Genomic DNA, 17,835 nt, shown 5'->3' with positions numbered 1-17,835 from the left:
TAGTTTAAGGCTTGTGAATATCTGATTTTGGAAATAATTTTGTATTTAATATAAGCTTTAACATTAATAACAAATATTTATACAATGGCATCACATCATGGCACTCTTATTTAATTCTACTACTATTCCTGTGAATTAGAAATTATTATAATCCCTATTTAATGCCAGAGGAAATAGTCTAAGATAATACACACAGCTGGTGATAGAGTGATGCCTGAAACCCGGCTTCTGAGGATAAATCCAGTAGTTTTTCCATGACTCCCGGCTGCAAAGGAACTGCTTTGCATAAAGAAGTGATTCAGGTAAGTTCATTCCCCAACATTTTAATTACTCATTTATCTATTCATGCTCCATGCATCTGTTTTGTGGCAGTTTTCTCATTTGTAAGATGGGAATAATAATAGTACCTACCTCATAGGAAACTGATGTGAGGGCTGAGGTATAAATTGCTGTGCACGGTTTTCAACAAAGCTTAACTGTTAATTATTATTACTTTCCTGATAGAAACATGTACAGAGTATAGTAGGGACATGTATTAGATGGGCATGTGAGGGCACATTGGAAACTTGAGATCAAAACGTTATCACTAAAGTGATGGTGATGAGGGTGGTGGTAGTTGAGGCAGTGGTGATGGGGGTGAGGAGTGGCACACAGAATATTATTTTATAATTTTTGGAGAAAAAAATGTTCACTTCTTTATTTTCTCTTCACAAAAAGAGTAGAAATAACAAATGTAGATAGATAAATTCTGTAAGGTTTTTTTTTTTTTTAAAGATTTTATTTATTTATTTGACAGAGAGAGACACAGCGAGAGAGGGACCACAAGCAGGGGGAGGAGGGGAGGGAGAAGCAGGCTTCCTGCTGAGCAGGGAGCCTGATGAGAGGCTTGATCCAAGGATGCTGGGATCATGACCTGAGCTGAAGGCAGACACTTAATGACTGAGCCACCCAGGCGCCCAATTCTGTAAGTTTTTTTTAAAAAAGATTTATTTATGTGAGAGAGAGAGAGCATGGTGGGGGAAGGACAGAGGGAGAGGGAGAGAGAAACCTCAAGTAGACTCTGCGCTGAGCGCAGAGCCCGACATGGGGCTTGATCTTATGATCTTGAGATCAAGATCCTGAGATCAGGACCTGAGCCAAAACCAAGAGTTGGATGCTCAATCAACTATGCCATCCAGGTGCCCCAAATTCTGTAAGTTTTAAAACTGTATTGAGTTGTTAGCCTATTTGAAAAAATTTAGCAAATTGGCCAATAAATTGAGCACTGTTAAGTATATTGACCTAGCCATGGAACTTTCTTTCATCTTCTAAAAAGATGTCATTCTTTACTGGTTGCATCTGTCAAGGATAAGATGATTATTGAATTGAGTTGTTATATTTAATGTTCACTAAATTTCTCAAACTATGTTCTATAGAATACTGGTTATACTATTAAGAAATAGTGGAAAAAATAATTCAGATTTTTATAGAAGCCATATCACAACAATAGCAATGGCAGATAATGCAACATCTCTTATTTTTCCATTCAGAGCTTAAATTATTTCAATATTTCCTTTAAAAATTTGAAGAAAAGATTAGGCGTATACATTATTATTGCTTGACATTTTATCATCTCAAAAATTTAAGAACCCATGAGTTAAACAATGTAAGATGAGCTAAGTTAGGAGAAAATTGAGAAAAGATTATTGGTATTAGTGCAAATAATGAATACTGGTCTTGTTTCTACCACCAATCAGTTATGTGACTTCAGAAAATTAATTATCCACCATGGACCTCAGTTTCTTCTTCTGTTTTCTTAGCTCTATCTGCCGCATCATTTTTACAAGTGAAATATTTTGTAGTAGCCCTGCGTGCTTATCCATCATTCTCCACCCCCATCCCTAGGTGGGGCCTTTGCTACCTTAGGCTCTATGGAGCCTGTTTGAAAACTGGAACCAGCCGATCTCTCAGATCCTTCCAGATTCTTACCATCTTTGATTCTGGTTTGGAGTTCTTAAACAGGCATTGGTGATCAGTGTGATGCAGAATTGGTCTGGGTTAGGCCAAGATTTTAGCATCTGTGGGCAGCTGTTTCACGAATCACATTATCTACATATTTTTGGTATTTTGATTGTTCTGTAATAACCGTTTGTAATAGTCATTATATATATAATATATATATTATATATGTATTTAAAGCTGGAAGAATCATTGAGAAGCACTATTATATTATTATATTATAAGCATTATTATATATAATAATATATAATATACAATATAAAATAATTATAACTAAATTTTGCTTTAAATTTAAATTATAACTAAAAACTGCTTTAAATTATTTTTGGTACCAGGCAAGGAACCAAAATATTTAAACAATTCAAATTACTTTGAATATCAAATTACTCAGAAGCACAGTTTTCCTTGTCTCACAGTTAAACGGAAAATTAATTTTTATTATTTTTTTTATTTTTTATTTCTTTTTAAAGATTTTATTTATTTATTCGAGAGAGAGAATGAGAGAGAGAGAACACTTGAGAGGGGATAGGGTCTGAGGACGAAGCAGGCTTCCTGCTTCGTCCCGATGCGGGACTCGATCCAGGGACTCCAGGATCATGACCTGAGCCGAAGGCAGTCGCTTAACCAACTGAGCCACCCAGGCGCCCTGAGAATTAATTTTTAGAAAGAATTCAAAGTATGGGGGCACCTGGGTGGCTCAGTCATTAAGCGTCTGCCTTCGGCTCAGGTCATGGTCCCAGGGTCCTGGGATCGAGCCCCACATCGGGCTCCCTGCTCCGCGGGAGGCCTGCTTCTCCCTCTCTCACTCCCTCTGCTTGTGTTCCCTCTCTCGCTGTTATCTCTCTCTGTCAAATAAATAAATAAAATCTTAAAAAAAAAAAAAAGAATTCAAAGTATGTATTCTATAGTTTTTTACTTGCTCATATAACATCATCATGACTGAAAAAAGCAACTAAAAGAGCATGTTCCCATAATATATCTTAATAAGAAATGATACTTTGAATAGAATATGTAAATATCACAGTTGTCAGGTCTTTGATTAGCCTAAGCAACTTTTTCCTTACCCTTCTCCAACAAGAGAGAATAGTTTCCCTCTTTTTGCAACTAAATGATCAAACTTGGTTCTTTTACGTTTTTCATCGCCTTCATTCTCATCTGAATCTTCTATCGGTGTTTTTTTCTGATCTCAGAACTAGTCACACTAGGTCATCACTGGCCTGCATTCAGTTCTGGGACACACTTATTTTTTTATTTTTTATTTTTTTAGTGGGGTTTTTTAAAATTTTTTTTTATTTTTTTATTTTATTTTGCGAGAGAGAGAATGAGAGAGAGCATGAGAGGGAGGAGGGTCAGAGGGAGAAGCAGACTCCCTGCTGAGCAGGGAGCCCGAAGTGGGACTCGATCCCGGGACTCCAGGATCATGACCTGAGCCGAAGGCAGTCGCTTAACCAACTGAGCCACCCAGGCGCCCCTGGGACACACTTATTAAGGGAGATAGACACATTGGAGAAGAAAGTGACTGGACTTGAAGCCATGTAATTTAAGAAAAGGTTGAAAGAAATGAGGATTTTAATCTGGGAAAAATTAAGAGGAAGAAGTGGTCCAGGGGAGCTGCCTTTGTTTGCATTTTTGAAGAGGTGTTATGTTCAAGAATGACTAAGGGTGTTCAGTACGGCCTCAAGGGACAGAATTAGAACCAGACATATTTTGGTGACAAATTTTAGAGCTGCCTCCTACAGTGAGTTTTCTAGCTCTGCAAGTACACACACATAGTCTGTGGACTGCCTCTCACTGTGTGAGAGACAGGATTCAAGTGATGTTTGCAGAGTTACTGTCATTGAGACAATTTTATACTTAACTGTTAGATTTCTATGTATAATATTCCTTCCTTTTCTTCATTGGGTGACATCTTAATTCTCTCAGTATTTTCTTCATGTGTGAAACACGTTTATTGTTGTTAAAAATTAAAGTCATTTCCTAACACTTTTATTAAGTTGGATGATTGGAAAGAAGTTTCTTCCATTATCTTCCTCCATAGACTGAAATCATGCCTTTATTATGAAACTGCAGCCAGTAGGAACACTGACCTCATGATAATTGAGGGAATAAAGCATTTTATGATCTCATTAGAACCTTGAGGTGGATGTGTGCTGTGCGTGCGCACTAGCTTGTTTACAATTTTCCTTGTAGAATATTCCATATCTTTTAGATTGTGCAGATTTTGGTTTAGAGAGATTTGATTATACTGATAATCACTTATTTTTCTTTCGTGCAACATTAAAAAATTACTTAGAGAGTCTTCAAGAATTTCATTATAATACCCATATTGTAATATGCTAAGGAAAAAGAAACTTTTTCGTTTTGAGTTCTTAATTTTAAAAACTTTTATTTGTTCAGGTCATAATTCACTCTTCATGACCAAAATTTCTAAGCCAGGGAATTACGTGAAAGAAATGTTTTTGTAAATTCATTGTAGAAAATAACAAGAGGGTGTTCAATTAAAGCTGCTTTCTCTGAAAATGCAGATTTAGAGTTCATTAGACTATTTACTTCTTGAGATTAAAAGTTTATATGTTGTATGAGAAGGTGGACTTCTTTTTTCCTGCAATTTTTCCAATATAGACTGAGATGAAAAGTTTTTAGGAAATTTGCAAGTGAATTTAGATTCTACAGGAATGTTAAATCAGCAAATTTGGAAACAGATCACCACCATGAATTCAGACTTCTAAACAAAGGGGTTAAGTTTGTTGAGACATTCATTCGCTTTCCTTTGCCATCTTTCACATACAAAAACTGTTAGAAATTTTCAATAAAATAATTTGATTTGGCCAACATGATTGTTGACACCAAGACTGGGGGAATATCAGGCAAAATTCAAGTAATTGTGTGAATGTGGACACCATATTTGAGAGATATTTTCCTCCTTTAGAACTCCATAGCCATGGCCAGTGGCCTGTAAGACATTGAATGCATCTCAACACAAAACACTCATTACAATTCATCTTTCAGGACTTTTATAGTTTTAAAAACTCTTGATATTTCATGTGAAGATTAAACGGTGCTGTATGGGCATAGGGTATAGGAGGTGCTTCCAAATGATTCTTCCAGCTTTAAATTTATACGGTCTAAAGAATTGGATGTTAGGTTTTTCTTTTTACTCTCTTACAAGGACATAACTGATTAGAATTGAGATGTTCTATTGTTTTTGAATATCTAAGAAATGCATATTTTTTCTTCTTATGCGAGCAATTAAAAAAAAATCAAACCACTCAGGTTTCCAAAAGCAGCTTGTATTTATTTTCTGTAACTGTTTCGCTTTTTGGACTAACGGGCTAAGACCGAGGAGTTGAGTTCTACACGCCGGCCTCGCAGCGCTCCTTCGAAGTCGGCCGGGCCGCTCTCCACTTGCGCGCCCCCTTTCTCCCAAAGGCGGGCGCAAATCCCTTTCTGTTTCTGGAGAAACCGCTCAGAGCGCATGCTCTTCTGATGATGGAGCCATAGCGCCATTTTCATATCCAAGGGACTCTCCTGTAATTAGGCGCGTCCTCGGGCACCCAGTATCAAAGTTGTTCAAACAATGTGAGGAGCTTCACAGAAACAGGACAAGGGCTTTTTTGAGACGACCCACTCCCTGCAGCGCTTCAGCTAAGACTACGTAAAGAGATTCTTTTGTGTTAATTTCCCCGTGTTCAAGTGGTCCTCTCCTGTGTCGCTGGCCTCGCTCCCTCGCCCCCCCTCCTGGGCCAGAGCAGTATAGAGGTTAGGCATTTGTGATGATTTTGCGCCCACAGTGGTGGCCCCACTGAGAGGACGTGGGGGACCGCATGGAAAGGTTTTCCCCGTGAGAGCAAAGCACAAGTTATATCAAAGTCCAGTATGTGTAGAGGAAACCGGTACATGTTCTTTTGAGCGAGGAGGTAGCGCTTTTTAAAATTTTATTTATTTTTTTTTAAATAAAGATTGAGATCCGTCAGTGGGGGGGGGATGCGGAGCGCTGGAAAGATCTGCTATAGGAGGCTGGGCGCGGAGATCTGAAGTCTTTTAAGTGTGTGTGTGTGCGCGCCCGCGCGCGCGCGCGCAAGAGTTTAGGAGAACGTGGGTGAGGGGGTGAAAGAGAGACAGAGAAGGAAAATCTAGAGGGGGAGACCACTTAGTGGGCGCATCCTTGCCTAGGAAGCCGCAATAGCCCCTTTCCCGACATCCACTCCCTACTCCACCGTTTCATTCATAAGTTTCTGGTCTGGAAGCCCCGCCCGTCTCCCCTGGGCCGAGGGCCCCGTTTCCTGTACAGCAATTGGTGGACGGCAACAAAGCCTTAGCAACTGGCTCCTAGTGACCCGCGGGGCGCCTGGTAACTGGGGCGCGGGGCCGGCGCCGAGAAAGGAGCGGGGCTGTCCCTTTAAGGGATGGCCGCGGAGCCGTGAAAGTGGAGGGGGCTGAGGGAGGGCGGGGAGGAAGGTCTGAGGGCGGACCTAGGGGGGAGGAGGAGGAAGAGTTGCCGCTGAAAGGAGGTGGCGAAGGAGGAGCCGGAGCAGCTGCTGCCAGCCCGCGGGCACCGGAGTTCTGCCCGCTGCCGCACGAGTAGCCACGGGCGCGATCGGGGCCAGACGTCTCCTCCTCCATGATCACTTTGGGAGCGGGGGGAAGACTTTGCCCGGCCGTGAGAGCTGGTCTGCGTTTCCCTGGCGCGGCGGCGGCGGAGCAGCGGCAGCAGCCGGGTCCGAATCGGAGCGGCCACAGCCTGGGGCGTGTGCGCCCCGCGCGGAGCGGGCTCGGGTTCCCCACGGAATGTCCCCGGGGCGCCCCGCGCGCTGACCCCCCAGCCGCCTCCGCCTTCGGCGCCTGCTGCCCCTCTCGGGCGGGTTCGGTGTTCGGGACTGCAAGCTTCCCGGCTCCTGGGCAGTGGGGAAGCCCCCGGGGGCGGGTGACCTCAGCTGGCCACGACCCAGCCCTCCCCCGTGCGTATCTCGCTTAAGATGGCAGCGGAGTCAGGGGAACTAATCGGGGCTTGCGAGTTCATGAAAGGTGAGGAGCAGCCGCCCCGCATCCTCCAACCCTCCCTCGCGCCCAACTCTTCACTTCTAACCCCTACGTCCCAGCCGCTGCCTCCGGCTTCTCCAGGGGCCTCCGGGGTCCTGCAGCCGCTGCGGGCGCTCTCGTCCCCTCTCCGTACTATCCTCTCCCCGAGGACCCCCTGCTTCCGGCTTCTCTGTCTTTCTGGCGTCCCTGGTTCCCTCTGCAGCTCCCTCGGATGGCCTCCCCGCCCGGTAATGGGACAGCGCCGGGCTCGGTCCGGCTTCTGCACGCAGCATCTGGTGGGGATCCTGCTCCGGTTGATTTTTTCGGTCTCCTTTATCCCGCTCTTGCTCGCCTCGGTTTTCGGGACACCCCCCCAGGCACACCTCCCTGTCTCTTCCTCCCTTCCTCTTCTTGAAGTCTTCGGAGCTGCAGGCTCGCCTCTCTTCCCCTTCCGCAGCTGCTGAGGTCTGGAGATTTGTGAGCCAAACTTGCATCTCCAGTTCTACGGGTACCCCTAGCTTCTGTCTGCTCCCGCTGGCCCGAAACAGGGAAGATTATGGGAACTCTGCTCCCCAGCTGAGTGTCTCAGTCGGGTCCCCTTCTCGCCTCTCCGTTGTGCTCTTGGGTCTCTGGGTTTCTGGGAGAGATCAGGTTTCTGCAAGAATTCCACGTGTTAATGGGGTCTTTCAATAATGGGTAGCAGTTATTATTTTGATCTTTCGTGTATTATCACCACTCCCCACGTTCAGCTTCCCTCCTTCTCATATGTTTTCTCCCGTCTTTTAAACTTGTCTTTCAGATCGGTTATATTTTGCTACTTTAAGGAATAGACCAAAAAGCACAGTAAATACCCACTATTTCTCCATCGATGAGGAGCTGGTCTATGAAAAGTAAGTTTCTATTTTTTTTTTCTCTTAACTTTTTAGCCTGTTGGCTCTTTGGTGAAGGAACCCTATGCACCTTTATGGCAGTTTTTTTTTCCCCCCCCCCCCCCCCCCCCCCGTGGTGCAAGTAACAACACCATTTTTTGAAGACTCAGATGCTTGGGGAGAGGTGCAGGCGAAGTTAACATAATGTGAACCTACCAACAGCCCAGTCATTTTAGACCTTTGTCTCTGTGAGCTCTTCCTGCCACCACCACAATTGCAACTGTAGATACCTAACACTCCCCAGAGTAGGACCAGGGAGACTCTGTCCTTGCTAGTGCTGTAATTGGCCTGTGAATCAGCCCCGGAGTATTTATGGAGCACCCACAGAGTACAGGGAAGTGTGTGTATTACAGGTGCTTCAGCTTTCCAGTTCACAAGGCTTCTGTTGTCTCGCAGAATGTTTTTGTTTCTGCAGCTCGTTTTTGGAAAGTGGGAATGTTTAGCTGAAGGTAGCTGTACCCAAGTCATATCTATGAGTAAGGTTTTACCTGTGTGAGAAATTATCGGATTATTTTCTTTGGGTGCCCCAAGCTTCCGAGTATTACTTTCTTTGTCTTTGAGGAAGTGGTATAGGAGTGCTGATTTACTTTCTTTGGTTACTTTGCTTCTGTGGGATTAGGATTTGAGAGTGTAAAATAAGAATAGGAAACTGTTATCTGTGAAAGGCAATTAATTTACAGGAAAAGGATATCTTAATACTTTAAGGGCAATAAAAATTTAATTAAAGGGAGATAAACCTCTACTCAATAAAAGCAACAGATAATAAGGAATAGGAAGGCTGAATTGACTTGATTATGTTCTCATTAAAAGAGCTGGTGTTGGGGCGCCTGGGTGGCTCAGTCATTCAGCGTCTGCCTTCGGCTCAGGTCATGATCCCAGGGTCCTGGGATCGAGCCCCGCATCATCGGGCTCCCTGCTCAGCGGGAAGCCTGCTTCTCCCTCTCCCACTCCCCCTGCTTGTGTTTCTGCTCTCACTATCTCTCTCTCTGTCAAATAAATAAATAAAATCTTAAAAAAAAGATAAAAGTGCTGGTGTTTCAGAGTAGTCCAGTATATTTTAACTTAAACATTTAATTTGACTTTCTTGTTGTTTAACCAAACAGGCAATTGAATAAACATAGTTAAATGAACCATAGTGACTCTAGTAAGCTTCCTAGAACAAGTCCCCTTAAAAGGGATTTTGGTTAAAAGGGATTTTGGCCGATCTGCCTAAGGATGTGTGGGTACCACCAAGGCATTTGAAGAGTGAGAGCATTCTCAACTTTTAAGAGCGTCATCTTTTATTTGAGGGCAAACCATCTTTAACTGTCACTTCATCATAGGGATTCTTGAGACTGATGTCTTCAGGATGTTGCTCTTGGTGGTGCTGGAGGCAGGATGCTTCTTGAATGGCTGAAGTCAAAGTGGGAATGAAAGAGCCCTTTGCGGCTGCAATGAGGTCTAAATCCCTGGTGTCAGATTACAGCCCTGCCCCTAGACCCAATGGAGGACTGCTCTGCCTGCTCCCTGACCCGGATACCTGGATGATGTCACTGCTAGCTGTGTTTAGTGACTGAGCACTCTATTGTTGGCAATGTGCATTGTTGTGGCTTTCTTTTTGTGAGGTTAGGGTTCGGGGACCTCTTGTGCATCTGAGGGTAGGGACTGTGGATGTGTCATTATGTTCCATTCTGCAGTGACTGACATGCCAGAGGCTGTTAATATATCACGGAACAAGCTTCCGTCATTGAGGTCTGAGTTGCTTCTTTAGGGATGGCTCAATGGTAGATCTAGCAGGAAATTACATTTAGCCACTCAACATAGTTGCTTGATGGTTTTTTGATTGTAGCATTGATAGGTGAAGAACAGTTTTTGAGTATTTTAATGTTGCTATTTTAGGATAGGGCGACAAATCCCATTCCTCTTATATTTACTCTACTGTATTTCTGGTGTCTTGTAAAGAAAGACTCGCTGGAGAGACCATCCCATTTCTGTTGTGAGTTTTGACATCATCTGAAACTGTGAAGAGGACCCCCGTCTGGGCAGAGCGTACCCTTCTCTTGGTTTGGACTTGCCCAGCTACCGTGTCACAGCAATGGCTGTGCTTCTAATTAGCCATGAGTCCATCTTTTTTGTAACCCCAACATACTATTCATGGCTAGATGCTGGAGAGAATACGGTGACGATGAATGCACATATGACCTTCGAGGAGCCACAAGCCTGTAGGGAGAATAACAGCAGTGCAGTGAGAAGTACAGAAAGAGAACTGTCTTCAGGTTAGCATAGCCCCTGTGCTAAGAGGAGTTCCTAGGCAGGTGGGAGCACGTTTGGTTGAAGAGTTTAGAAAAGGGCTTCATGGAGTTAAAATTGGTTTGAAGGATGGACAGAGTTATATCAGGCAGAGATGTGAGAGGAGAGATCCCAGAAGCAAGAACACAAGGATGAGGAAGGAGGTTCCGGAGTGGGTTCAGGGACTAGTAAGTCCCCCAATTTGCCTGGTATGTATTCAGGTCCCAAGGGGATGTGCAATATGAAGTTGAAAGGTCAGTGGGGTGCAGACTGAATGCCAGGGTGGGGATCCACCGTTTCATCGGACGTCAATGGACTCCTGCGGGTTTTGGGGCAGTCAGTGGTATGACTGGATCTGGGCTAATGGCAAATAATGGCAAACATTTATTGAGTGTTTAAATGCATGCTAGGTGCTGTTCTAGGTGCCCCACGACTATTAATCATGAATTCATTTTATTTTCACAACAATTCCACGAGGCTGGTACTATTATCATCCTTAGTGTACAGAGATGATGACAGTTAGGGTACAGAGAGGTTAGGCAACTTGCCCAAGGTCCCAGAATGAAGATGTAGCAGAGCTGGAGTTTGAAACTGGGCCCTCTGGTTCTGGAGTATGTAGATCTCCTCTCAGAAAGTTAATACGATAGAATCATTTAAGATGGGTTAGGGTGGAAGTAGAAGCCCACTTAGAAAAATTCTGGAACGCTCAAGGGGAAGATAAGTGCCTAGATTAGGATTGGTGGCAATGGTGGTGGACAGAAGAGATCTGAATCCATGTGACTGGCAGCAGATCAGGTGGGTGGGTTGGGGGCTGCTGAGGAAAAAGAGGAGGGAAAGAAGTCCTTAACACAGCCTGGGTCCCAGTGAGCCTGCTGGGGCCATTCGCTGAGCAAGAAGTAGGGTGGAGGAATTGGCATTAGTGGGGACATCAGGCATTCCATTTTGATCAGGTTGAATTTAAGGATTTTAAGGGACATCACATAGACTTGAAGTTCTTAAATTTGGGGAGTTTTCCCCAAAGGGTTGATAAAGCTGCGAGAGTGATGTGATTTGGGGGAAGAAAGAGAAGATATCAAAGTGTGTATTTCACAGGCAGGGCTAGGAAGAGAGGAGCAAGGGAAGGAGGAGGAAATAAACAGAGAAGGAGGTGGACAAACGGCAGAGAGAGAGAAGAAAGGGAGGAAGGACAGAGGTCCGGGAATTCATCTTGTCAGCGCTACTTCTTTAGGAAGTGTAGGATGAGAGATTCTGCAAAGCCCCTGGAAACATGTATAGTAACCTGTGTTCTATCTGTGGAGGATGTCTTGTGGGGAGAAAAATGTTGACTGTCAAATCATACTGTACACCTCTCCAAGGAAAGGAGTGTGTTTACACACATTATCACACAGGTCTTGTACGGCCCTGTAACTGTGTACTACTCACTGAATGTATAAATGAAATGCTGCCTCTCTGGCTAAATTATCACCTTGGAAATGCAACTATTATTTTTGAATCAGGAAATAGACTCTTTAACTATTAGGCTGTGGGTACTCTGGACGCAGCTGTGTTTTGTGCAGATGTTTAGTTAGTTCTAAGCGGATGATAGCACTCCATGACTGAAATGGCAACCTTCTGAGAAGCCGGTGGAGAAAATTTAACAAAGTGGCCCCATGAGGTGAGGCTATTTATTAGAAATGAAAGTCTGAATTTTCTGTTTGATTTTAAAACAGAATTTATCACATTAATATAAAGGCCTGAGGAGTTTTAGTAAAATAAAATGTGGTTGATAAGAAAGCCATACATTTATCCTCGGGTTATAATTTCACAGATCAGAATTAAAATCAGAGTATAGGCTAACACACCCGTGGGACAGAAATAGCCCCATAAAAAGGGAGCCTTTCAAAGATTTATCTGTATTTGATTAAGCTACAAATAACATGCAACTCTCCAGAAAGGCTAGTTCTTTGGTTTTGGAATTGGGCCCTGTAATCCAAATAGAGGCTTACTTTTTATAACTTGGCTCAAATATTTTTGGCTCAAAAGTTAGCAAGATGAAATATGTTAATTGTTATAACCTTTGTGTGCCCCTCCTGACTATGATGATGGGATAGGGTCAGATGTTAATACATGGAAAGCCAGTTTGCTGTGAGGGATAGTGTAGAGGGTCTTCATTTTCAGCCTTGTCCATTTTCATTTCTCCTCTCATTTTGTTTGCAAAGGAAAGGTATTGAGAATGCAGGAGAGAACTTTTCATGGACATACTCTGGGGACTGAATATTAAGCAGTTTCTGAAGTGACTCGAAGCATTTCACCAAATGTTTTAGCATGGACGAATGAGCAGCCTCTAGTGAGGACTAATTAGCTAAATTGAAGATTTAAATAATTTAAAATCTTCAATTTTCACTTAAACTTTATTAAAGCACCCTGCTATTAATGCACCCGGGGATTCTTGAGTAAATAATATATAGAAGACTGATTTCTTTTATAGTCTGCAGAGTAGGTGTGAGTCAGAATGTGGACCTAGGACATCCTTGAGAGAAATACAGAAAAATTTCCCTTGCCTGGAAATATTTGTGGGAATGGAGTGAGAAGGAGCCCTTTTTGTTTTCAATTTAATATGTGGCAGGGGTGCCTGGGTGGCACAGTCCTTTGGGTACCCGACTCTTGGTTTCGGCTCAGGTTGTGATCTCAGCGTCGTAAAATCAAGCCCCTTGTTGGCTCTGTGCTCAGAGGGGAGACGGATAGAGTTTCTCTGTCTCCCTCTGCCTCTGCCCCTCCTGCTCGTGCTCTCTCTCTCTAAAATAAATAAATAAATAAATCTAAATTTTTAAAAATTTGTGGCAAGTGGGTTAATTTAGTGGCTAATGCCATTTATGGACATGCACACATAGACAAATATATGACCTTATAGCGTCTTAGGGCCATCATTTGGTACCCCAGCTTTCATCATCAATTACTATGATATTGACAGAAGAGGAGATATAGTTGAATTTGGAGACAAATTGCCCCATGGGAATAAAAATCAAATCATAGCATAGCTTACATTTATAGTCCCGTGCCAGGCAGTGTTCTGTGTGCTCTGTACGCATTCACTCGGTCTTCAGAGGAACCCTGGGAGTTAGGTGCCGTTATTATCACCACTTTACAGATGAGGAAGCTGAGGCTCGGGGGGTAAGCAGCACCAAAGGTCATTGAGCTAGGAGTTCAGTTGTTGAGTTGGGATTCAAGCCATGGGTAGTTGGCCTTGGAGTTCATACTCTTATGCTTCTAGCAAGTTCCCAGTTGTCTTGAGCTGGAGACTCGTGGGAAGGGTGCAGAACAGCCCCACCCCTCCCTGGCATGCCTGGCCCTTCTAACTTGGGTGGTGATGGCTTTGGTAAGAAACGTGCTGCTGACAGTGTGGGCACCAACTTTATGTCCGGGCCATATCTGGGGATGTGTGGTGGTAATGAAAATGATTTTTCCACTTTTGTGGGTGTAATTTTGCTTTTTTTTCCCTTTCAGTGGACTACCCCCCCCAAAAAAGAAAATAAATTGAATTCATTATCATTATATATTAATAGGATGGATGAAAACAAAAGAAGCCCAGCTTCTGAAAACTTCTTTTGCAGGCTGCCTAGTGAAATGTTCTTGCTTCTTAACTGGTATAACTTAAGATATAATCGTTTCTATATAGAATTCTCCTAAAAACTCCGAAAACTTTTTAGCTTTAAAAGGTGGTGTGTTTATACTTTCTTCTCCCTTTCTCCTTTCTTCCATCCTAACCTTGCAAAAATAACTCAGCATTTTTCAGGGCTACTTTTTTTCATCCTCTGTTTTGAACGCATAAGTTTTAGGTGTGTATGTATGTGTATCTGTATATATAACTGACAGTACTACGTAATATGTGTGATGAGGAAATGCACATTTCTGTGTATACACTGACCAGCCAGTTCTAAATTCAGTGACATACTAGAGTCAAATTTTACGTTCTAGTTATTGATTTAATTAAATACTTGCTCTTTTGGGGTGCCTTGGTGGCGCAGTCAGTTGGGCAGATGACTCTTGGTTTCAGCTCAGGTTGTGATCTCAGGGTCATAGGATCGAGCCCTGAGTCAGGCTCCATGCTCAGTGTGGAGTCTGCTTGAGTTTCTCTCTCCCTCTGCCCCTCCTCACTGTGCTCTTTCTCTCTCTCAAATAAATAAATAAATCATTAAAAAAAAATACTTGCTGTTTTGACCTATTAGGCATTCATGGTGGGTAGTCTGTCTCTAATCTTCATAAGGACAATTATTATTCAGTTTTTTCAGTTTCCTTAAGATGAGACTGACAAATACATAAAATTTAACCAAGGTGCTAAGGACTCAGTTAAAACTAACAGCGCTGGTCTTAATCAGGCAGACTGACAAAGGATCCTAATGGGCTGTAGGAATGTCCAATGGAGAGCCGTCTGCCGTCCAAGTTCTTTCAATGCCAAGTCACCATGGGGTGGCTTCATTATTTTGTTTGAAGTAGATTCCTAAGACATCAGATGTTCTCATTTGTAAGTTCATAAACACATTCCAAAGCCCAAAGCAAATGACTTTTACTTACCCACAGCTTTAATACACCTTTGTGCTTAAAAAAAAAAAAGACCCTTGACACATTTTCATAGGAAGTGAAAAAAGCAACACTTAAAACTTAGAAGTGGTTGAAAATTGCTGGAGAAGGAACTACCATTTAGGTGGGCTAGATATCTGGGCGGAGCTCTGTGCTAATGCTTTGGGGGTACACAAATACATAAACAAGGCAATGAATACAAATACAGTGAAGGGCAATATATGACAAAAGCTGCAAAGGTATGTGTTAGGAATCCAAGAAACGCAGAGATTATTACTGCCCAGGGTGATAAAGACTTCATAGAATGGTTTGAGCTAGCTTTTGAAGGGCATGGAAGAGCAAAGAGTGTATTTCATCATCTCTATGAGGACAAGTACTACTGTTTTTGCTTACCATGGTATCCCTACAACCCAGCGCAGTGCCTGAGGCACAGCTGGTGCTCAAGAAATTTTAGCTGAGTGAATGAATGAGTGAGCGAAAGAGGAAGGAAAGAAAGTAGAGATTCCAATGTTTGGGTTAGCAAGATTCTGTTAGATGAGGCAAATATTTGAATGCAGAGAGGTGCCAGGGGAGGCTGGACATGTAGTTGGGGACTGGATGGTGGAAAACCATTTGGACCTCACTTGTGCTGGTTTATCACTGGCAGAGAGACTGGTCAGAGCTCTCTGGTTTAGGCTGGGAGGTGGGGGTCTGTTTAGGCTTTGGCAGGATTGGATTAGGGTTGTAGCCGTGGGAACAGAAAGGCCAGACCCGGGGAAGAAGCTAAAAGGGGAAGAAGCTAGAACGGATGGATTGACTGTATTTGGGATTGACCAGGTTGGGGAGGGGGGTGAGGAATTGAAAGTAAGTTCAAGGTTTCTGGCCTGGGTGACTGGGACAAAGGGACACCTTAAAGGAGGCAATATATATAAATCAGGAGGAGGGTTTGCCGTTTTATTGCTTGGTTTTATTTTGGGGATGGGGAAAGGACGTAAAAAGGGGGGTTTATAATGAAAGTAAAAGAGGAGTCTTTGTCTTTTATGATCTTTAAGGAAAAAACCAGACAATGCCTGCTCAGGATTTTTAGATATTTACCTGTTTAAACACTGAGAAGGTGGGTAGGACGCTGATCTTAAGTTCCTTTCTGACTCCCTGATTTGAACTGGGCTTTCTAAGCTTAAGTGTCAAATTCATTGTTTCTTTTAAAATAACCTTTTTTTTTTTTTAAAGATTTTATTTATTTGACAGAGAGAGACACAGCGAGAGCAGGAACACAAGCAGGGGGAGTGGGAGAGGGAGACGCAGGCTTCCCACGGAGCAGGGAGCCCGATATGGGGCTCGATTCCAGGAGCCTGGGATCATCACCTGAGCCGGAGGCAGACGCTTAACAACTGAGCCACCCAGGTGCCCTAAAAAAATCTTTTTTTGAGCTTTAGTTTCTCAATTTACCTAAAAAAACTTTGGGTTTGTTAATCATCTAAATACTTCCAGGACTACCAAAGAATCAGATGTTGAATGAGAACCATCAAAATATCGTCTTATTTATTGAAAGTATGTACTATTTATTCCTGGTCCTCATAATTTGGAAACATCTGGTGAATGATCACAATTATTTGTAATTGACAGTGAATTCCTTTATAGGAAATAGTTTGTGTGAACTATGGTTTTTGAACAAAATGTTTTTTTTTTTTAAGATTTTATGTATTTGAGAGAGAGAACGAGCAGTGGGGGGGGGGGGGGCAGAGGAAGAGAGAGAGAGAGAAGCAGACTCCCTGCTGAGCAGGGAGCCCGATGACTCAGGGGCTAGATCCCAGGACCCTGAGATCATGACCTGAGCTGAAGGCAGAGGCTTAACTGACTGAGCCACCCAGGCACCCCTGAATAAAATGTTTGATGTATTAATTTATACATTTAATATTTTGGCCTTAAAGGTGTTTACATCCTGTTGATGAATTGAAGAATTTGCTAGTTTGGACTTGTTCTTTTGTTAAAAAATTTAATTTTCTTTTGGAGAACCAGCAAAGATGGTTTATTTCACATTTGTTCTCCTTGATGGATATAGTCTAGTAATAATGCATTTGTCTGGTTGTGTCTGGGAATGTGGCATTCTAGGGAGGCAGTTCTTACAAAGAGTTGGGAAATCACATCTTGAAATATGAAAGCAGTTTTATCATTTGTGGGACTTTTCTTTTTTTTAAAGATTTTTTATTTATTTATTTGACAGAGAGAGACACAGCGAGAGAGGGAACAGAGGGAGTGGGAGAGGGAGAAGCAGGCTCCCCATTGAGCAGGGAGCCCAATGCGGGGCTCGATCCCAGGACCATAAGATCATGACCTGAGCCGAAGGCAGACACTCAACGACTGAGCCACCCAGGCGCCCCTTGTGAGACTTTTCTAAGATGAATCTGCCTTTCTGTCTTCTTGAAGAGTTTACTGCTTATGATTTGCTTTTTTGTGTGTGTGTAATACTCAGACTCTATTATAAGTGCATTTTTTTATACAGTTTCCCTGTAATTCAAGGATGGTTTTAGCTGCTCCTAAGGAATGAAGGGCTCTCTGTTTATGTAGCAAATGGTGCCTGTTTGCTAAACATCTCGTTATCTTTTAGTGGTTTTAATTTATTCAGTGAGTTTTTATCAATGGCTAACTACTAGGAGTTGTGTACGTTTTAGGTGCTGCTTACTATTGGGTTAGCTTTTGACATTACTGTCAGTGGGGCAGCCCCTAATAGCGGCCTCGTCCCTACGGTCTGTCTGATAAGTCTAATAGACTATGGGCATAGAAACCAGACATCATATTTTATTAGCCTTTGGTACAAAATAAGACTAAATAGACTGTGTGAGAGTGGGACTCTCTTATAAACACGGCTAAAGGGCATGGGTTTTGTGGCAGGCTTTAGAAGAAACAATATGACTTTGTTTTTTTGGCTTACTTAAAATTCTCATTTTTATTCCAGATTGAGATTTCTGAATTGAGGATCCTTGAATAACTGGTTTCTTTCTTTCTTCCTTCCTTCCTTCCTTTCTTCCTTTCTTTCTGAGGGAGAGAAGAGGGGGGAGGGGCAGAGGGAGAGAAGAGGGGGGAG

At 42.9% G+C, this 17,835-nt stretch overlaps 1 protein-coding gene across 5 annotated transcripts in view; it reads left to right on the top strand.

The window, feature by feature from the left end:
* The first annotated feature begins 6,343 nt into the window (after window positions 1–6,343).
* Window positions 6,344–17,835, top strand: part of CDC14A (cell division cycle 14A) — a 181,561-nt gene continuing 170,069 nt past the window's right edge. Inside the window, exons 1-2 of one of the 5 annotated variants that reach the window (XM_035017925.1) lie at window positions 6,344–7,023; window positions 7,817–7,907. In XM_035017925.1, the coding sequence (XP_034873816.1) occupies window positions 6,975–7,023; window positions 7,817–7,907 (140 nt within the window). In that variant the 5' untranslated portion in view covers window positions 6,344–6,974. The remainder of the gene's footprint in view (window positions 7,024–7,816; window positions 7,908–17,835) is intronic. The other 4 variants (XM_035017922.1, XM_035017924.1, XM_035017923.1 and 1 more) reach the window with 4 other exon arrangements.

Source organism: Mirounga leonina, unplaced genomic scaffold (assembly GCF_011800145.1).
Source record: "Mirounga leonina isolate KUSES-001 unplaced genomic scaffold, KU_Mleo_1.0 Mir_173, whole genome shotgun sequence".
Taxonomy (NCBI): domain Eukaryota; kingdom Metazoa; phylum Chordata; class Mammalia; order Carnivora; family Phocidae; genus Mirounga; species Mirounga leonina.
Note: the sequence above shows the minus strand (reverse complement) of the source record. Positions and strands in the feature narration are given on the sequence as shown.